The sequence below is a fragment of the Scylla paramamosain genome, chromosome 1, assembly GCF_035594125.1.
Source record: "Scylla paramamosain isolate STU-SP2022 chromosome 1, ASM3559412v1, whole genome shotgun sequence".
Classification (NCBI taxonomy): domain Eukaryota; kingdom Metazoa; phylum Arthropoda; class Malacostraca; order Decapoda; family Portunidae; genus Scylla; species Scylla paramamosain.
The window spans coordinates 1,595,001-1,617,500 of NC_087151.1; the positions used below are offsets into that span (position 1 = coordinate 1,595,001).

The 22,500-nt window shown below is 42.3% G+C and overlaps 2 protein-coding genes across 2 annotated transcripts in view; both read right to left on the minus strand.

Annotated features, from left to right (window-relative positions):
* LOC135105974 (PMS1 protein homolog 1-like) overlaps positions 1-8,498 on the minus strand; it is an 18,395-nt gene extending 9,897 nt beyond the window's left edge. The window contains exons 1-10 of the mRNA XM_064014716.1: positions 8,483-8,498; positions 6,247-6,269; positions 5,825-5,950; positions 4,905-5,025; positions 3,887-4,051; positions 3,614-3,776; positions 3,080-3,188; positions 2,426-2,551; positions 1,344-1,484; positions 1-507 (exon numbers count right to left, since the gene is read on the minus strand). The exon at positions 1-507 is cut by the window's left edge and continues 498 nt beyond it. Coding sequence (XP_063870786.1) covers positions 1-507; positions 1,344-1,484; positions 2,426-2,551; positions 3,080-3,188; positions 3,614-3,776; positions 3,887-4,051; positions 4,905-5,025; positions 5,825-5,950; positions 6,247-6,269; positions 8,483-8,498 — 1,497 coding nt within the window. The remainder of the gene's footprint in view (positions 508-1,343; positions 1,485-2,425; positions 2,552-3,079; positions 3,189-3,613; positions 3,777-3,886; positions 4,052-4,904; positions 5,026-5,824; positions 5,951-6,246; positions 6,270-8,482) is intronic.
* Positions 8,424-22,500, minus strand: part of LOC135111369 (complement factor H-like) — a 21,700-nt gene continuing 7,623 nt past the window's right edge. The window contains 15 exon segments of the mRNA XM_064024607.1: positions 8,424-9,525; positions 9,705-9,875; positions 10,084-10,266; positions 10,771-10,922; positions 12,774-12,827; positions 13,587-13,746; positions 13,943-14,069; positions 15,042-15,342; positions 15,714-15,870; positions 16,051-16,290; positions 16,573-16,770; positions 20,831-20,867; positions 20,869-21,032; positions 21,169-21,755; positions 22,317-22,429. Coding sequence (XP_063880677.1) covers positions 9,332-9,525; positions 9,705-9,875; positions 10,084-10,266; positions 10,771-10,922; positions 12,774-12,827; positions 13,587-13,746; positions 13,943-14,069; positions 15,042-15,342; positions 15,714-15,870; positions 16,051-16,290; positions 16,573-16,770; positions 20,831-20,867; positions 20,869-21,032; positions 21,169-21,755; positions 22,317-22,429 — 2,838 coding nt within the window. The 3' untranslated portion in view covers positions 8,424-9,331.

Genomic DNA, 22,500 nt, shown 5'->3' on the forward strand with positions numbered 1-22,500 from the left:
CTTGGGAGTGCTTGCACACACAGCATTATCTTTACCATGGCATGATTCTTCCAGAGCATTTCTGTAATTAAGAGTTAACTGAGCACTACTAGTTACTGTCTTGTTACTGATAAGACTAGTATTTTTCTGTTCTTTTTCCACCTGTTTTACTTGGAAAGGTTTTCTGAAGATATCTTTCTTGAGTGCACTACCACATTTCTCACTGTCTCTCATGGTACCTGAGATTGCTTTGCCTCTGTCAACTCTTCCAACAGTGGCCTGTTTGGTGTGTGCCGCGCCAGTTTTTCCATTACACACTAGTGCTCCTCTCTTATTATTTATGTCAAGGAAACAATCTTCAGTTTCTATATTTTCAGAATTATAAATATTTTCTTCTTCCAGCATTTCTGAGTCTTTTTTGAAACCTCCAAAGGTGCATGTAATGTCATCATTAGACTTCTTGGGGTGCTGCTCAAGTGGACCATACAATTCACTCAAGATTTCCTGTACTGTTTCTAACACTTGATTCTGTAAAGCAAAATATACAATTCATAATCATTTTAACTTTTTAAAATAAAACTTCCTTCACCTTACATTTTCCAAACTGACATGCACGAAAGAAGCAAAAAGAAAATCACACAGCAAATATTCATCACACATCTGAATTAAGACTGCAAAGATGATACAAAAAAAAAAAAATTTACTTGAGCTTGCTACCTGCACTTACTACATGGATAATTTTACACAACTGATCATATTCCATAAATAATAATAATGACAACATAAAATATATCTCTCACTTTTCTGTGAATAGGTTACATATTAAATTATAACATCACAGATTAAACATCAAAAAGGAACTTGACAACAGCAACAAAGTGTGGAACTGTGAAGGATAAGTAATTAAAGACCTTAGAATAAAAACAAAAAGACATAACAAATTTAATCTCATTCTCTTGTTTTTCCCTTTCAATTGGCCAGTTTGCTGTGCCTTTTAGTGAAAGTATGCAATAAATACATCACAGCTATAAGTGCTCATGTACCAAATGTAAGAGACTGAGGGTTTGAGACACCTCTGGCCTCACACTGTTATCATGGCATATTTAAAGACAAAGAGTGAATTAATTAAACATTTCTTTGAACTATAAGGCCTTGGGCTTTGATTTTTAATATGAATAATAAGATTGCCCTATCAGGCCAGCAATTACACATGGGGTGGCCAAGAAAAAGCCCCACACACTCATATGCACATCATTCACATTCTTAGCCCTGTTGACTCCTGATGGAAAGGGATAGTCTTGTGGATGACCCTACAATAATAATATACAATGCTATATAGGTGTTTAAAACAAATTCTTACATACCTCATTCCTTAGTAGTATCTTGTTCTTGTTGGGTTCCAAGTTCACATCCACAGAAGCAGGAGGCACAGACAGGGTCACCACACCCAAGGGATACCGGCCGTGACTGCCTTGTACCTTCTGGCTGTAAAATGCCTTTACCACCTGCCCATGGGAAAGACATTCTTTATTTTCTTTTTAATGTAAGAAGGGTGCTAATCTAGGGCAACAGAAAAAGAGACCCACTGAGGCACCAGACCCTAAACAGAGGTCAAATACAATAAATAAACTGAAGGATAAGTGTCTTGAAACCTCCCTCTTGAAAGAGTTTGTCATAGGAAGGAGGAGGGAGGGAGTTCTAGTTTACCAAAAAAAGGGATGAATGACTGGGAATACTGGTTAACTCTTGCATTAGAGAGATGGACAGAATAGGGGTGAAAGTAGAAAGTCTTGTGCAGCAAGGCCATGGGAGGAGAGGAGACATGCAGTTAGCAGGATCAGAAGAGCAGTTAGCATGAAAATAGCAGTTAAAGATAGCATGAGATGCAACACTGTGGTGATGAGAGAGAGGCTTAAGACAGTCAGAGGAGAAGAGTTGATAAAACAAAATGCTTTTGATTCCACCCTGTCAAGAGCAGTGTGAGAGGAACTCCCCTATATACTCGTATGACCTTATGGTCAGCTGCAAGATCTGAGACATGACATTTCTCCAGGGTTCCTGTATGAAGCAAATGTAAGGGAGATAGCAAAGTGACTGTGATTCCCCTCCTCTATCTTTTCCCTACAATGAATCAAGGCACAAAGGGAGTGGGAAATTTAATTATATCCTAAACTTGTAATGGTTTGGTCAATTAAAGTACATAATGTGTTACAAGTGAGACAGATGATACCAGACATTGGGAGAATGTTTAAGAGATTGGACATGTTAACCATGTAAGAAACATAGATGAAGAGGAAGGGTGAATCTTCAAGCAAGAGGATAAGTGGAATGTCAGTTGTTGAGAGAAGACTAAGGGGAGTGATCCTATTAGTGAACCCTGCATTGTAGCAAGAGATATTAGAAAGCATGTGATAGACTACATTTTATGATTACACACTGGCCTCACCTTTTCAATAGATTTGTGAACAACTGGCCGCTGATTAACCAAGACAAAAAATCGGTCAGGTGTAGTGCGACTTAAGCTGGGATTCTCATTGGGTCCCAAGCAGGGTAGGTATGTCTCAATATGAATCTTGTGAGAGGGAGTGAAAGAAATAATTTAGAAATAAAACAATCAATATTGTGTGAGTGAAGTGACTGGCAGTAAGAAATTATTCCAAATATCTTAAGTTGTTATACAGAAATTCTCATCTAAAATTTATTATCCCATATTGATTTATATATTATATAATTCATATATCATTATACATACACTATTATTACACACATTATAGATATTGTATATATATATATATATATATATATATATATATATATATATATATATATATATATATATATATATATATATATATATATATATATATATATATATATATATATATATATATATATATATATATATATATATATATATATATATATATATATATACACACACATTATGATTCTTAAAATATTCAAGTAAATTTCAATCATAATTAACCTAATCAATAAAAATTCTGAGTATCAACTGACAACTTTGCAAAATACTACAATTCTGAAAGTTTTGTCCTTCAAGGACTAATGAAAGCATTAAAACTCACTCCAAAATACTCACATCTTCTATATTCTTTTTTCTTAACACTAAATCCTTGTACACTGCTGGAAATGTGCTCATCAATGCCTCTTGGATGTTCTTGACTGAACTCTTCTGGATGACTGTAAGCCTGTAAATTGTATGAAATTATCTGTACTTCATGGATCAGAACTCAACAGTTAATCTATCAGTGACTTCACAAGAGTGAGCAATCTGATGACAAAGTGGATTTCCTTAATGGGTCAAGTTCTGTATGGAAGTGAGCCATGAACTTTAAATGCAAGACCAAGAAAAGGATACATTTGGTGCAAATATGTGAGTAGGTAATTAGAGGAGTGATAGTCTGACTCCATACAAGGACTGCCACATGTAAGCCTGATGGCTTCTTGCAGCTCCTCTTATTTTCTTATGTTCTTATGACAGAGACAAGATGGTCACTACCAGTTTTTACTGTCATTTTCTTTACTAATCAACCTAAAAATCTGTTACTCTTCCTTCAACTCAAACTTGACTCTATTATTTCCATATTTAAGGGAACCACAAACAGACACTTACTTGTCGTGTGATAGTGTGAGGTGTACCACTGGGGCTGCTAGAGTGAATGCAAGCACTAAATCCTCAACCTTCTTTAATTCTTCCTTTTGTCTTTTTGATGAACTGTAGTACTGTTTTCGAACTGGCAGGTTTTTGAATAAGTTTCTTGCCATGATTGATGTTCCTGTCAAGAGTGCATGGATGAGCTCAAGTTTTGTAGCAGTGTTATATAATAACACATATCTAACATACCAATACATAAGTCATAGTAGTAATTTTGTTTAGTATGTATACCATTAGGTGCAGCAGCAGGCTTCTTAGATGTAACAGTACCAGCATGATCAAATGTGTATGTGTGGCCCATCACACCATCTTTGGTCTTGGTGGTGATGGAAACCTCTGCCACAGCACACAGGGAAGCCAGAGCCTCACCTCGGAATCCATAGGTGTTGAGTGAAGCTGATGTGGAACACAATTTTGAAAACTAAGTTATTATTACTGGAAGAGAAGACTCTCTCACAGTAGCACAATCCCATGCAATGGCTCAGTTTGCTTACTCTTTGTATACATACAAAAAAAAAAAAAAAAAAAAAAAAAAGTAAAACCACTTGAAAAAAATTACACATTCAAATTTAGGAAAAGTAAAATTGCCTTAAAAAATAATATATTCAAATTTAGGGAAAACAAAAACATCACCTGAAAAAGAGAATAATACGTAAATCTTATGCTTGAGAAAATGGGACAGCAGTGTAGTGTTTAGTGTTATTTGTGCAATAACATGAGAGTTCATCAATATAGGAAGGGGAGAAATCAATAACAATCTGTCCATCAATGCATTTATACTCTGCTAAACACAATTTTACTAATAAAGATTAATAATTGTACAAACTCAACCCACATATGTAAAAAAAGAAATGTACTTAACAATTAAATGTCAGTAAATCAATCAATAGATATAAAATAGTTCACATAAGTTAACAAAAAACTAAAACCAATGCAAGTACCCACTAGATAGACACTTCATATTAGATCGAAGCATGTTACACCTTCATATCATGTTGTATTATGTCAAATCACCATGAAAAAATATTAATTAATAAAAATATCAATAAATAAATACATAAATTAATTAATAAAATAATCTTAATAGCAATGTTATAATAAAATAAAATTAAATTAATCAGAATAAAGTAAAAGAAAATATACTTAAAAGTACATCCTTTCATAAGACTATGCAAGCAATCCAGATGCCATATGATTTACTTTACAAATATATTTACAAAAATAAGATAAAAAAAACAAAATTACTGACCTAAATCAGCAAAACTTTCAATCTTTGATGTGAAATGTGGCTTGGCTATGAACTTCACATCCTCCTCTTCAATGCCACTGCCATTGTCTCGGACCTCCACGAGACCAAACCCATACTTCTCCTGTAATACACAATAAACTTGAAAAACCTATGAATCCATTTATATATACATATATTTGTTTTATAATATAGTGAACATGTATCACAGTATGTACTGAATCCTTCACACAAAATGGGGCAGCAGCCAGTTATATAACTTATAAATAACAAAGAAGTTAACCAATGGATTTTAAAGTGTAACACCTTATACAAATCAGGTAACCTAAAGCATGATGATATAATGGGGATTTAGTCAGAGACACAACAAAGATTTTTTGACGGCAAAAATGACTGCCTACAAAACTATCTCAAGTTAGCGAAGTACAAGGATAAGTCACTTTATTTCCACTGTCATTCTTGCAAGTTTATTAAGAGCAAAACATAGCTGAAAAGAAATAGAAAAAATTAGTTTACCATTAGAACCTACAGAATTGCATAGCATATTGTTAAAACATAAATAAATAACCCCTCTTTCCCACAAGGTCCCCAAGCTTGTTGGGATAGGGGAAGAGAAAAACAAGATAGGGTGTATTGTGTAAGACTGCAATATTTTACCTGAATTAGTATGGAAATCATTTCTTAGTACAACCACTTTTAATTTCATCAACATAATACACTTGGCCTGGAACAGTTAGGTCTGTTACACACGGCATATACTAATACACACGCGGTAACACTGCAACAAACTGTATAACTGGCTGTTCATACCGGCAGCTCCGCGGACCCAGCCAGCCCGGGACCCCAATTCTTCACGAGTGCCGCAACCTCAACTTAACTTTAATTTTTACTTATTTAGTAAGATACCATCATTGCCCACTCACCAGTCTGATGGTGACAGACGTGGCGCCAGCATCTATTGAGTTTTCCAGGAGTTCCTTCACGAGAGACACGGGAGTGGTGATGACCTGAGTGCTCTTGATCAGCCGCACCGTGTCCTGTGGCAGCTCCTGTAGAACCATAATGACAGCAGCCCAGTGTATGCAAATTCACATTACAGGTACCACTACATGAAGTCAACAGTGCACACTGATGTATAGAGCGTTCATCATTCTCGTCCAGCGAGGGGTGCACGTGCTTTACTTTGTTTACATGTTCAAGTGGCGCGGCGGTGGTACTCACTGCCACTTGATCTCTATATTCCTTTTGCTGTCAGTCACTACTCAAAGGAAAAGAGAGACTGGCTACCAACTTACCCACTGATTAGTAAGGAAAAAAAAAAAAAAAAAACAGACTGGTCACTCACTCGTTGGCTTTTTTTTTTTTTTCCTTAAGTAAGAGTGAGAGACACTATGGTAACTCAAGTTTGCAGGTACGCTATTCCGTTCGAAGTGTTCTTCGCTTTATTAATCCCTGGTGGGGTCTGCCGCTCTAATAAGTTGTCGCCAGTAACTTGCCTTTCTTCCTCCAGGCTCAGGTGTCTCATGTCTCGATTTTCCCTACCGTGGGGAGTCACGTCGTCGCGGTGGGGGGGCTTGAAGCATGGTTGGTGATGCTTTATATATATATATATATATATATATATATATATATATATATATATATATATATATATATATATATATATATATATATATATATATATATGGTTGTCACTGGGGCCCGTCTGCTCAGTGGATCAAGCGCTCCTCCTTCTGCGCCATATGACCGCGATGTTGCAACGCCCCCTTTTTTTTTTTTTTTTCTTTTCTTTAATCAATCAATCAATCTCTATTTCATCTCCCTATTGAAGGATAGATGAGTGGGTTGATAGATGAGTGGTTGAGTAGATGGTTAGCGGGTGAGTGGATGGGTGGATGAATGGATGGATCAATGGGAGTTGATGATTGGATGGATGGGTGGGTAAGTGGATTTAGGGAGGGTTGTTGAGTGGTTGAGTTGATGGGTGGATGCGATTGAATAAGTAGATGGATGGATTGGCAAACATTATAGATAGTGTGTGTGTGTGTGTGTGTGTGTATGGATCGACTCGCTGCCTTCACGAAAACTAGTTCAGACGTCTGAGTCTAGAGACATTTTGGGGACCAAGTGGTTCGGGTCAGGTGTCTTCAGTATCAAACGTCCTGAGGCTTATTTGCAGACAGCCTGATCTGTCTTGACCTGAGTACCATCAGCCCCAGTAAACAAGTGACTAGCTCCCCGACAATAACTCTTTCTTTTCTTCCTTTTACTTTTGCATTTAAACAACAAATGGTCATTATTATCGGACTTTCTAATAGACTAATATATTTGATTTCATCTGTTTATATATTCATTTTCATAATCATTTGTTTATTTACTTATATATCTGTTCATTACTTTTCTATTTCTAATTTTCATTTATTAATTTATTAAACTATTTGTTTATTTATTCAATTCATTAATTTTGTATTCACTTTTATCTTATTTTACTTACTGTTTTAGGTCTGATTCTGTGTCCATGTTAGCCTTTAATGTTTAGTTAGCTATTCTTGATGCCGCCTTTCATCTCAGGTTCCTCATTTACCCCGTGTCAGCTTTGCACGCGTGACGTAAATACCCCACGGACTTCATCTCGTCAGCAACACCAACAGCAGTACATCGACTTTAGTTCCTTCAGGTACACTTGATACTCTCTTCCTGTTCTCGGATAAACAATTCTTTCGTACGCTTACCTGATATATTTATAAGAGAGAGAGAGAGAGAGAGAGAGAGAGAGAGAGAGAGAGAGAGAGAGAGAGAGAGAGAGAGAGAGAGAGAGAGAGAGAGAGAGAGTTGGCAAGACACATTATTTTTTGAAAACAAGGTCGAATGCTCTCAGCTGTGTTTAATCAGGACGTGAATGTAAACAATTCTGGAAACTCTGAAAGGTGTTAATTAAATGTTTTAGAAGCTCCTGGGATCTCCAAACTCGCAATGTTATTAGTATTTTGCAGTGCTTTCTAGTAATAAGAAAAAAAAGTAAAATAAATTAAGACTGGCTATGTAGTAGAGGTGTATCCGTATCACGAACGGTCAAACATACTTTTCTCTCTCTTTTATGAACACAAAGCTGCTATCAAAAGTTTAAAAAAAAAGTCACTAACCTGATATACTTACGAGTATCTTGGATCACATCGTCAGAAGCTTCGACCTTCGTTAAAAACCCCAGTAACTTCCATTATAGCATGTTTAATAAGTATCACTAGAATCAAGAAAACACCCTTCAATATCCCATTAACGTCCACTATATCACTAGAATCACGAAAATTCCCTTGAAAATCCCATCAATTTCCATTAGAGCCCGTTTAACCATCACCAGAACCGCAGCAACTTCCACTAGAACATGTTAACTGTAGTCAAAGTAAGGCGCTGGAAACATTTGAAAACACGACCCTTTGATATAATCGTAAGGAAAAAAAAAGGAGATCTGAACATTCACAAGTCACTGCATATCGAGTGCAGATGCAGGTGAGGAAAGCGAGCTAAGTCAGAGACCTTTATTGGACACTGAGGTAGCCACGAAAGCCGCAGTGTACACAGACCCTTCACAATGACCATGTTCGGGTGGATGTGATCGTCCAACGTCCACCCGCTAGGAAACTTGTCCCTTCAAAACAAGAGATCACTCATCTAGCCCAAATACAAGCATCCGTTTAATTAATAACAAAGAAATGCCTGTTTTTTTTTTTTTTTTTTTTCTATTTGACGAAGGATAAATTCACCAGCGGGCTGAACAGTAAAGACAGAACATTGTTATGCTTCGAGCTGGATCTCCGCTTCCTCCTCCTCCTCCTCCACCACCACCACCACCAGCAGCCTCAGCGTGACTCCCTCACCCTTGCCACGAATAAAACATAACACCAACTTACGCCGACCTTAAGGAATCATTAGACAGCAGAGAGAGAAGGGAATCAGAGCTCAATGATGAAGGGGTACGTGTTCCTCCTATAAAACACGCACGCGTCATCTTGGTCTTGACACAGAGAAGATAAAACCCATTCACATTTTTTTTTTTGTTTATACAGAAATGCAGAGTAACTATGTACAACCGCAGCTATTATTATTAGTACATACATCTAGGGAAACTCGGAAATATGCGTACATTATTGTCCACCCCTAGAGGGATCGAACTTGTAATGGATAAACAGCTTTAGCACGAGTGGGCATGTATAGCTGAGAGGGACATGAAGAAACACGGGTACATGGTGTAGTAAGTCGATCAATTTTCAGACAATAAAGATGAATCATTGCATCGTTTATAGTCGTAAATATATATTCCTATAGAGTTGAGTCGTTTTCAGGCCGGGCAGGAGGGCACGGGGTTTCCAGGTTTGGCCGAAAGGAGAGTACAGGGCGTCAAGATGTGTGGAGTAGACAAACATGGTAGTACTTCAAGGTGTGGGTAGACAGGTGGGCACGGGAGCCGACCACTTGCCACCCTCCTGACAGGTGATAGTGTGCTCGCCGTGCAGAAGGAAGCCGTCGCTGCACGTGTAAGTGATGTTATCGTTTATGCCGTAGTAGAACTTGATGGAGCTCATGGTTCCCGAGATGATGATGCCGGGGTATATGCACACCTCATAGCCTGCGCGGGAGGGAGGCACGAGGTGAGCGAGGATCCTGCTGCTACCTCTCGAGAGAAACCAACTCACAGGAGGACGACGAGCATTACAATTATTTATCGGACTCTACAGCACAACAAAGGGTGAGTACACAATGAAAGGCAGGGGTGCACGGTGATTCACGCCCGCGGCTGGTACGCACACTGGGGGAGCGGCTTGGACCAGCTGCCGTCGTCCTGGCACACCAGCACGGACTCTCCGACAATCATATACCCACTCTTGCACTTGACTTCCATCACGTCCCCGGCATTGTAAGGCCCTGAGCTGTTCACCATGCCATGCTCGGGCACGCCGGGCGACGGGCACCTCGTCTCTGCCACAAGGAAGGGGTGAACAGAAGGGATGGTACGAGTAGGTACTTCACACACACACACACACACACACACACACACACACACACACACACACACACACACACACATACACACACACACCAATGATTCCACGTAAAGTTGATATTCCTGAAAGAGCGACATTGCGTTATTACAGTTCCTGGCAAAGCGCGCTGTGACAGGACTTACTCTCGCATCGGGGGAGAGGGACGGACCAGGCGCCGGAAGGGAGGCAGGTGGCTTGCGTGTTGCCCACCAGCGTGGCGCCCTGCTCGCACGTGAATGTGATAACACTGCCAAGCGCCGTCACCCCAGGCGGGTAGTGCCTCAGCAGGTCTGTGTCGGTGGCGTTGAGGGTCGGGCACTCCACACCTGTTGGCCACACAAATCCTGGGCTGGTTACTTAAGATTCCCGTGACCCCCGCCCAGATTAACCATAAAAAAAATGTTTGCTTACTAAAATACTTCCTTCTCAATACAAATATCAAGAAAACTTTATGAAATCTAGCTCCCTCTTTTTTTCTTTTTTTTCCTTTTCACGTTTCCATGTGCTCAAGAACAATGCTGCCCATGGGATGAAGCCAATCTATTGTTTTATAAATCATATGCAAATAGCAAATACTAGTGCAGCAATTTTATCGCTCGCATAACTTTCTATTACCGCTATACACTTCCTGTTAGCAATTCAAATAACTTCTGGCTCAGAACATGAAGCTGGCGGAAAAACACTCCCAGGATTTTCTCCCAAGTCTCTCTCGAGATACTCCCCCGGAAATTAATTTAGAGCACGTTAATATTTTCTCTCCATATTTTATCGCACATGCAATTAATTAGCAAAACTACAACACAGTCCATTAAGGCGCCCTCCCCGCTCACGTCTGATGTCGAGGGTGACGCTGTGGGCGTGGCCGGTAGGCGTGACGCAGGTGAAGGTGCCAGAGTCTCCCTCGTGGGCGGTGTAGATGGCCAGACGGAACTCCAGCTGCGGGTTCCTCATGGCGTCAGTTGTCCAGCCCGTCCAGTACTTCCTGTGATGGTGGTGGTGGTGGTGGTGGTAGTGGTAATGACGGTGATGATAGCGGTGGTGTTATGATTGTGGTGGTCGTGGTGGTGGTGATATTGATGGTAGCAGTGGTGGTAGTGGTAGAGCTAGTTATGCTCATGGTGGTCGGTGGTGGTGGTGGTGGTAATGATGGTGGCCTGTAAGTGTTATGGTAATGCTTGTGATGTTTAGTGAACGGTGGTAGCAGTGATAATAATGATAGTAATAGTGGTGGGAGTGGTGATGATAAAGTTTATGGTGAGTGATTAGTTTCAGGGTGGTACTGTGCTGGCTCAGGATTGTTATAGTAATGAGTGTGGTTGGGGTGATGGTGGCAGTGACGGTACATGCAGTAATGATAATGGTGGTTGTAGTACTGGTAACTATGGTAATTGTTGTTGTGGTGAATGCAGTAGTGGTAGCAATAGATGATAGGGGGTAGATATATATGAAGGAGATGCTACTTGTGTTGTGCAACTCTTGATAATGTTTTGTGTGTACTTATAATTGATTATGATGTAAATATTTACACATAATATATCATGATGAAATATAAGTTAATTCAAATGAAGAGAAAAAAATATTACACATCAAACACGCACAGATACGTACTGTACATGCATACAACGTGTACATGTATGTATAATTGTGTGTGTGTGTGTGTGTGTGAAGCAGGTAATGCAAATAAAGAAATTCGTCAGTCAAAATAAAAATTCCATATGAAAATAAAATAAATATATAGATAGACAAACAAATAGATAACTAATTAACTAACTAACCAACTGAATAAATAAACATATAAATAAAAATAAACAAATAAAATAAATAAACAAACATGAATAAACAAAACAAAATAAAATTAACAGATAAACAAACATATATACCAGAAGTTATTTATATAGCACAACACCAATCAATACGGCAATTAATTCAGCACCACCACCAGCGGACGACAGGTGAGTTTGAACCGTGGAAGTGAACCAGCGGGAAGCTCCGAAGCGTGAATCCAAAACTCGGGCCGGTTCACAAGCACATTAATTTGATATTTGTAATGAAACGTTAATTACCACAAGACTGCAATTCACAACTGCTTCACGGTGATGTTTGAAGAGCAAGATAATTAATGCAGGTTACGACTTTTTGATTTTTTCCTTACTTGAGCTGAATGTTGATTAATATGCAAATAATCATTAATCTTGCCAAGGGTTTGCGTCTGTACGTTCTCAGGGATCGATCAGGAGTCGTGGATGGTGACGGGGAGTGAGGAGGGTAGTGACAGGGGCAGTAGCAGTAGTAGTAGTAGTATTAGTTGTAGTAGTAGTAGTAGAAGTGAGGTGAGGGCTCCACGTGTGCTTGCTGTGCTGATAGGAGTATTAGTGGTAATAGTGTAGCATCTGGCTGTAATTTTGACTGTATTAATAAAAATGCTTTGTTTGGGACGCCGAAAGCATTGTGTATAGTACGAAACGAGCACACACACACACACACACACACACACACACACACACTCAGAAGGAAGACGAGTTACATGAATCCACTGAGCGAAATTTATTATGATTGCCATGTTTCTTCTGGAAAGAACAAACTGTAATTGAGCTTAGTTATGATTACTCTTTCGAAACTTTAACTTTTACTCATACTTGGGGAGACACAAAAGTCAACACACGTTTGGACCGAGTTATGACGAAGGAACAACACGCAAGTGCATCACAATGACTACCAGGTGTCACTAAGCATTTGACGGATGAGCACAGGGCGGAGGATCACAGGGCCAAACGAAATATAAAACGACGGGGGAAAGAGATGAGGAGGGCATCTCAAATAAAGCCAGTCTTACCAGCATTTCGTTAACTTGCGACACCTCATATTAAATTTCCTGTACTTGTAGTTTCTGTGTGGAGATAATCAAAGGTTAGTTCAGGTGAATGAAGAGCGGTGTAGTGAGAGGAAGGAAGCAAGGAGCGACGGACAGGGCAGCAGAGCGCGTGGTGCAAGCAAGCCTAAAACACAAAAAATCAGTAATCAGCATTAGTCAGAGTTAAACGCGTGTCGGGGCCGAGGATGTGCTGGGTGAAATGGAATCACACCCATCCTTCTCTCTCTCTCTCTCTCTCTCTCTCTCTCTCTCTCTCTCTCTCTCTGTATGTAACCGTATGTATATAAAGGGACTCTAGCGTGAGGGTGAGGCGTGTATCAAAACCAGTATGATGCACGCAGGTCAGGCAGTGTGGCGAGCTCCCCTTCAAGAAAAGTGGCGTCAACTGGGCTGCTTTTCATTTTTTTTTCTGGCATGTGGTGTGTCTGTGTGTGTGTGTGTGTGTGTGTGTGTGTGTGTGTGTGTGTGTCTGTGTGTGTGTGTGTGTGTGTGTGTGTGATAATTTGATGACCTACCCAACCCCCTCCACCGCAGGCTCGGACAGCTGTTGTCCTTCAGACAGAGGAAGGCCGTCCTTCCCTTTAGTGTTTTCTCCTGGGGCGGCTGCGACGTGCTCGACACTTAAGATGCGGTGGAGTGAGCAAAACACAACCCACTATGACATCACTTAGCACAATACTTTATAAATATTTCATTACATTCGATAATATTCGAGATGTCATGTTTTATATCACACCCAGGTCCCTCCAAAACAGAAGGTTGTTCCTTACTCACGGGTGAGTATGAGTGACATTCCAGCGCGGGGTGCCATAACGGCGCATCCAAAGGCACTCTAAATACAGTTCAGTGCCGGGATAGACCAGCAGGCGTCCATCATTGGTCTGGGCGATGGGGCCGTTCTTGTGGCGGAACAGGATGGTCGGCGGCTTGTCCACTGTGGAATTGACATCGGCCAAATTCAAAAGTCGAAGGTTACAGATTTGTTGATTTCTGAATGTGCGAAAAGGAATCCAGTTATATTCAGATTGAATTTGATTATTTGTATGAAATCTTTAAAATAAATAAATTGATTAATAAATAAATAAATAAATAAATAAAATAAATGAAATAGCGAGGAGAAAGGCACGTACACGCGTAATCATATTCCCTGTTGAGGCCGAGACACTCCGGCTCCACGCCACTCCACTGGCCGTTAATGCAGCGACGGTGAGACGATCCTGAAAAAGCAAACTTGCCGATGTCCGCACACCGGGACACCTGCAACGCGGAAAGGAATTTATTTTTAAAAGGAAAAATACTCTGAGCTCCGCGCGCACGTGTCTCCCTTCTTCCTTTCCCCGCCAAGGTTCCTTTTTTTTTCAACATCAATGGGAGGGAGCAAGTACCCTTCAGTGGAGGGGTCTTTTGACCATCCCAATTTGATTATTCACTGTGTAGGCGTACTAGCCATTTGAAAGGGTGAATAGAGAAAGGCTGCACCTGTGAAAAGAGTGAGCGGCTCCCTGGGCCATCACCATCTATAAATAAAATATAGAAGACAGGGAATGAAAACAAAGATGGCATATGGTGTGGGAGAGAACACCAACTCTCACTTCTGGAGGAGAGCACCCAACACTGCACTCATCGTGAGTCTAGCTGTGGGGCGAGGTGACAGCTGGTGTGATAAGTGATGGTTTTGGTTCTGGAGCATTGAGATGCCACAACCCAGCCAGCCATTGATCACTGGCTGCTCCCAATACTACAGCGGCGTGAATCCCCATTATTTTGATTAGTTGTGTTTTATAATCGTCCCAATATTTTCCTAGCCATCTTCTCATGAGGTAAATGACTTGCATAGTCTTGCATAGTACTCTGTTACGCCACTCTGTTAGGGATGCATGGCTCTGGATATTGATTCAGTAGGGAAAACTGGAACATATTTGACACATAACAAGAAAAAAAAAAATAGTTTTGATGGTGATGTTCCTGAAAACACTGAGGGACGTCACAAGAACCTTGATATTGTACAAGTCTGTGAGTGTCAGTCAGACGTCACCGTAATAGCATTTACTCGTCATGCGTCACCAGTGAATAATAAACTCGCAATACAAGTACATGACGTTAACTCAATCTTAGATCACATGATGACACAAAGAGATATATTTCCTTCCATTACTGTCTCCAGGGACACCCACTCCTTTCCCCCTACAAGAAAAGTTCATCGGTTCCCCTCAGAACACAAGGCCTCACCAGCTCCGTGCCCGGAGGCAGCTCCACCTCCTCCTCCCGCAGCTCCCGGTCTTCCAGAAAGGTCACCAAGTAGGGTTGGATGTTCCTCCAGGTACAGGATATATTTCCTAAAACTAGGTCATCTTCCAGCTCTTCCTCTTCAAAGAATATCGTGGCTTCCTCCTCTCCCTCCACCACGGCGCAGGGTGACGGGGAGCGCTGTCCGATCCATGACCCATCTTCACAATGAATTCTCCATGTGGTTTTCTCCCCTATAGTGTTGGCAATGCAGTTGAAGGTCACTTCCGTCCCATGGGGGAACCTGGGGGGAGAGGAGCAGGGGTGGGGAGGGGCGCTGACTGCAGAAATAAAAGGAATCATCGTGGAGGCGCTTAAGGTAGCAGGAATGCGAGACGAATATTAAGACTCGTATCTTTTGATAGTAAAAAACTTTTAAGAGCTTGCTTTCAAATGGACGTGTGTTCCTGTGCTTTGCAATTAGAAAGAATGAGAGCAGTAAATAAAAACTCGAAGGTAAAGTAAGAAAATATGTATATAGTATAAACAAGAGAAAAAATGTGTAAGGGAAAAATATCAAGTAAAAATGTGATGAGAGATACGCGAGGAAAAGACAAGGAATCGTACAAATTTCCGCACTGGCCGCGACCATCACCCTTGCTTTCCCCTTGTTACCTCTGCTCTGTCTGGTGGAGGGGCTGGCCGTTCTTGTAGATAAGGGTACCCTGCACTCTGGCCGGCGGAGAGCAAGGGGGATGAGGGCCCGCCTCTAAGTCAATGTTGGTGATATCTCCTCCTGGGGTCAGGTCACCGGCACCGTATGACAGCATCACTTGGGGGAAAACACTATTAAGCATCCGAAATATCATCCAGTGTGTACATAAAAGAAAGAGAGAGAAAAAAAAACGCAATACATATAGCTGACCAATGTAATGAGACGATCCATCAGTGAAAAATAAAATATCCAAAGCTAAAAGTAGTGAAGAGTAAAGAGAGGAAGAAGGGTGCTCACAGGTGGCGGTGCGGACCAGTGGATCCAGAAGAGCGTCCTGCGGATGGGTCGCCTCGGCGGGGGTCACACAGGTGGGTGAGACGGGCCGAAGCTGACCTAAATGACAGGTGACCCGCGGGATACCCACCAGCCAGCCCTCCTCGCACGTGTAATTCACCTGTTCCCCGTGCGCCACCTGGCTTCCGGGGGACAGCAGGGCAGTGTAGTTGACGTGAGGCATCTCGGGCAGCAGGCATGGCTCTTGGTGAGCAGGGACGGGAAGTGTTAGGTCAGCGCGGCTGTGTGACGCCTCGACGAACATCAAGGTTAACACTATATTGAGGTTTGAAGGAGAGAGAGAGAGAGAGAGAGAGAGAGAGAGAGAGAGAGAGAGAGAGAGAGAGAGAGAGAGAGAGAGAGAGAGACGAGAACCTACAAAGAGACAGACAGAGCTGAGCCTCCCTAATGCGACTGCTGGCACTGAAGGAGGAGCAGAGACAAGAACAAGTAGCATTCATGACTAGAAGGCGTGCAGGGACTCACCGGGCTGGCACTCTGGTCTGGTCCCAGTCACCGTCCACTCGCCGTACCAGCAGCGCAGGGTCGGGTTGCCCAGGACGTTGTAACCGTGGCTGCAGGAGAACTCCACCACCTCCGCGTGCCCGATGGTAGCTCGCTCCGGCACCTGCACTCCGTTGAAGGTGTAGCGGCCATGGGTCGTTTGTGGCACCGAGCACGGCACTGTCCCAAACACACACACACACACACGGCATGAGGGCCAGGCAGGGCACGCCACGCACGAGCAGCCACGAGGGTGACGGGCAAGGCAGGGAACACACTGTCACATCACTCACACGTAAGATTGCACTCATTAGCAATTCAGATACAAGCTGTGTTCATACGATAACAAGAAATGAAGCTCCATCATGAGTTTTAACTATTTTTGTTTATAGTGAGAAAAAAAAAATCTTTCTTAGAAAAAAATGTACAAGGAAATTACTGATTAGAGACGAGTAGTACATTCACCTCAAACTATGGATCAGACTCTTCCCGAGGTGTGCAAATTCCATCACAATTTCGCGCTTTTCACAGGATCTCTTACCTGCCTGGTGCTGACTGTGACACCCGCGCTGTAATCTTGACATATAAGTAAGAAGTATTCCGAGAGGCATGCGATGACTGAATATGCACTAGTCAGTAGACTTCTCAACTATTTTGGCTTTCACTACCTCATGAAGAAAATTAACTTCGTTATAAATCGCAACGTAACCTAAAGTTATTTCAAGGGAATAAAAGTTCCACGAAACAAAAGGTAACAAAAAAATATTTGGTTAGTGTTGCATGTGGAGGAGTGAAGTCCCCTCCTGGAGAGGCAGGAGCAGGAAGCCTTTCTCTTTTTTTTTTCCTTTCTTTACATTGAAGGCTCGGGATGGTAAATGCTTCCCGCCCATGCACTTGCTTCCCTCCCGCCAACTCATTCCCTTTTACAAGTGCCTGAAGGGCCCAGCGCACTTCAGCTGGGGGAAAGTTTCCTGTTGCCTCACATTCACATTACCAATCCACTCGTTTATAGATCCGCATGATACTTACAGAGAGAGAGAAAGGGGAAAAAATAGTCGCAATAGTAGTACAAACAGATCGCACAAGAGGAACTGCAGCATCAAGACAGGATAATTTTGACTCACACTGAGCTTCTTGACAAAAACGAGCGGCTGCATTATAAGCAAGACGGTGTGGGATGTAAAGTTTGGTGGACGACGGACATTGTCATAATACTTGGTGATGTCATTAACTTACATTACACGCCGTGCATTTTGCCTCAATGTGTCCCACCTTGGTCTTGTAAAGCGTCCTTGGTGGAGATTACTTGTCCCGAGGAAATGTGGAGGATGTGGAAATAAGAAGCCGTGGCCACGTGCGATATTCACCTGGAATGTAACGACGCCACGCTGAGCCGAGGAAACGATCGCAGTGTTCTTGCTGATGGCGGCACCCTCACCGCCCTCTCCGCGGCGTGATAATGACGCCTCCCATCCCGGAAAAATTTCTCCTACGCTTTTCTCGCATTGGGAAACGAACCCGGCGAGGCGGAATGACGGACAGACAGCAGCTACGATAATGATGATGGGGATGATGATGATGATGATGATGATGATGATGATGATGATGATAATAATAATAATGATAATAATAATAATAATAATAATAATAATAATAATAATGATAATAATAATAATGATAATAATGAGGAAGAGGAGAAGAATGTAGCTCAGTCAACGATTTTTTTTTTTTTTTTTTTGAGAGGGGAGTGGTAGATCTGAAGGTATATGATGGCCTTCCCACCTCAGTGAAAACATTTCTGCTTGTAAGGGAAGTTATTTCAGTACGGAGAGACTGATTCTCGACGACGTGGAATCTTTTTAGAGATTAAAATTCTGCCAGCAGTCCGAACAGCAAAGTGAAATTGTGACAGAAACACGTCTTCGCACATTTTTTTTTTTTTTCTGGATAATTTCCACAGCAGGGAGAGTCAACAGCAAATGGTTAACTGATCCTCCTTTCCTCCTCCTACATGCACTTCTCAGGGGCAGCATTCCTCGGCTTTGGTAGTTCATGGTAACTCGAAAAAGGAACGTAATACTGAATGTATCACGTGTGTCACCTTTAGAAATCCGAGCGACTGACCTGATCTTGCCGTCAGCAGAACCAGTAGATATACATTTCATGGACGCCGTTACGAGCTGACTCAATACTGACGAAAACTTTTAATCCAGTTCGCTTCAATATTCTGTCTTGTGAGTGTCAGCACCTTCACCGTTGCAGCGACCCAGCCATGGTCAATATTGGAGACTCGATACTTGTCGGTATTACAAAGGAGTTCAATAATATCGATCAGTGTTCTTCGAGCCGCTGTACCATCCCTCTAAGCCGTGAAGATAGAAAACCCTGCTACCAGCGTGCATACAACCTGCCGCGGCTGTCTCTGTTCACCACATGCTCTGGTGTTTTGATGCTGAAAGAGGAACACTGACGCAGAAGGTACTGGACAAAGCTCGAAGAAATAATAACCGTCACCAGTTATGAGTTGGACTGCTGTCACTTTTTTTTTTTTTTTCTTTCTTTTATTCTTCCTCGAGTTTGAAGTTTGTACACTGATCTCTCTCTCTCTCTCTCTCTCTCTCTCTCTCTCTCTCTCTCTCTCTCTCTCTCTCTCTCTCTCTCTCTCTCTCTCTCTCTCTCTCATCTTCTACTGTTATTAGACTAATCTTGTTTCTGTCACCGTGCATCAATTCAACTTTTTACTTTCTGAAGTGTTGCATGATCGCTGAATAACGAATAAGTGAGAAATACATTCACTTATCAATCACACTGTCTGTAAATCTATTTGTAAATGATCTAACTATGCCCATTTTTTTACATTATCTTGCATGTCACTAAGGACACTGGACATCACCTCTCACATGCTCGCCCCGCCTGGCTACGTGCCCTCGTCCCCTGGAGCCATAAACTCGAACCCTAATTGTGAAGGAAAATTTTAAAGCACGAATGAGTCTTAATGAAGGCGGTAAAGTGCTATCATAATAATCATGTACGTGCCACCCACACACTTTTACAACAGAAACTAATCTATCTATCTATCTACCTATCTATCTATCTATCTATCTATCTACAGTATCTACACGCACGCACACACACACACACACACGCGCAAGTATCATCCTCAGTGGCCATTCGTTTTCATTGTGAACATTTTTTTTTCTTTTTATAACGGTTTGTAATATATGTAATGTTTCGTTTCGCTCCAACATTCGGTGCAGTTTTTAAATCGTATGCAGAATATTACAGTAAATGTAGCCTATTTCTCCACATGTCACACACACACACACACACACACACACACACACACACACACACACACACACACACACACACACACACGCTCATCATAATAGTGGTGCCTGTCCCTGAGGCTTAACCGAGAAATATCCCCAAAAATATGTATTAATATTTTTTTTTTTTTTGTTTAAAAGCTGAATTTTTATATTTTTTCCTAAACAAATTGTTGACAAAAAGAAATGTTCTGAGAGAAGTATTATAAACTGTATGCGTTTATATATTGCGCACCTCCCTCCCGCCACATTACCACCCTGTCCTCAACACAGCTCCCCTCACCAGCACGACCACCGCCCGCCCTAATACAGCCCTCCAGCCCACCCCAACATTACGCCCGCCCACCACTGCCACTTTGTCTGCCATGCAAGGCCGCCTCACCAACACTCTCCCCAAAGCACCGCCTCCATCACCTCTCCCTCCCGCCCTCCCTGCCGCGCCTGTTGTCCATCTCCATGGCAGGAAAAGCTCATCCTCCGGGACGAGGGAATGCTGTTTATGGGTTTTATGGGTAAGGAAAAAATCATGGCCTCGAAAAAAAACAATTTTGCTAAAACATAACTGAGAGAAAGGCCGCTCGTTAGGTCTAATTTGAGCTTCATAGTTGAAATGGTTTTAGATAACCGAGTCACACACGCACACACACACACACACACACACACACACACACACACACACACACACACACACACACACACACACAAAAGAAGGGGGGGAAAAAGTATCCGAAATTCATAATCCTGAGTGGTAGAGTGGCCGGCTGGAACATCATGCATCGCTTAAAGAATGTTGTGGATGACAGTGTGTCAATATTTACGGAAGAATCATCGTGAGTAATTCTGTGAAGAAAAGGAACACTCCGCCACTCAGGACAGCAGGTGGCCTGAGGGGAGAGGGGGCAGGTACTCACAGGATAAACACTCAGGCTTCATGGGTCTCCACCTCCCCGCGGGAACACTTGGCCGTTTTGTTGCCCAAGTTAAGGCCGTGGCCGTAGAGACACGTGACCTTGACGCGCGCCCCCGCTGAGAAGGTGTAGTTTTTGTCCCTCCCTGCCCGCAGCACCTCGAAGCGAAGGTAGGGCTCGTCGCCAAGCTCCTCGCAGTGCGGCGCTGTGAAGAATGGCTCGGGATAAAGCTTACTCAAATAATGAGCTCCATCATTAATTCAGTGTTTTATGAGATCGCCATTCAGCGGAGTAAAAGTCAGAAGCTATTGTCTTCATCGACTATGTACAGCGAATCTTACCTCTCTTCCCTTTCCTTCTTTTCTTATTCTTGTTCTTGCCTTTTCTCTTTTCATCACCTTCATTCTGCCTCTTGGGACTTCTTGATATCCTGGACGACTGGCGCGCCGCTTTCCTGCCTCCTCCCACTTCCTCCTCCCTTATGAGTATTTTGCTCACTTCCACACCGTCGTGCTCCTCTTGGATGAATTTAGCCCACGTCTCGAAGTGCCTCTTACTCTCTGAATATTCTTTGGCGCGAAAGTATAATTCCGACAAGTGACTACTCGCTGGAGAGGACAGCGGAGTCTTTGTGGAGGAAATTGTTGGGTCGTTAGAAGATCTCAGAAGAGCGTCGCCGTAATGAGCCGGCTGTGTCAAGGCACTCGGCTCCACGGAAAACGAGAAGCTGGCAACTGTGTTCGTCTTGTCTCCGCTCCCACCCTCTTCCTCATCCTCGGTCATTTTAAGAGCTGTTCCCAAGACCTGCACTTCCTCCTCTGTTTCCTGCTCCATCTCACTCTCGCTACTCATGTTGAAGCGTTCGTGGAAGTCTGACGCATTGACGGATCTCGTCCATCTCACTCGTGGGTGGAGTTTCGGGGAACACCTGGGGGAGAGGAGGGAAGGGGGAAGAGACAATTTGCTCATCAATATTTATTTATTTATTTTTTTTTTTTTTTCCTATGGCATAAACGGAATCTACCAAAATGCACTTTGAAAATTACTGTGTTGTGCTGTAGCTGCTTTTTTTTTCTTTTTGTGTGGTGAGTACCTGCTACCGAATGGAAAAATAATAAAAAAACGAATCCATAACTAGAAATTCAGTGAAAAGTAATAGAGCATATCAAATTATTGCATATTTGATCAGTGCGCACGAATGAAAGCACAACACGTGGAGGAAGCAATATTATGTAGTGTCACTCACGGAATGACGCTCAAGCTGAGTGGGTGAGGCCGCGTCGATTGAAAAAATAAATAGACAAATAAAAAAAAATATGCCATACAGTTTAACTTTGAAATATGAAAACGAAAACAAATAACAAACTACTCTCTCTCTCTTACTTACAGAGAGAGAGAGAGAGAGAGAGAGAGAGAGAGAGAGAGAGAGAGAGAGAGAGAGAGAGAGAGGGGGAAAAAAAAAAAGTCAGGCGTGGGGCGTGTGTCTTACCTGGGCAGGGTACTGGGCCGCCACTTTCCGCCGATACAGGTGGCTCCAGGCGGCCCGGACGACAAGAAATGGCCCTTGTTGCACTCATACCTGATGCGCCGATCGTTGCGCACCTGACGATGGCGTGAGACAGGTGGTGAGGCAGGTGACGATGGCGTGGTGAGACAGAAGATGATGTGGTGAG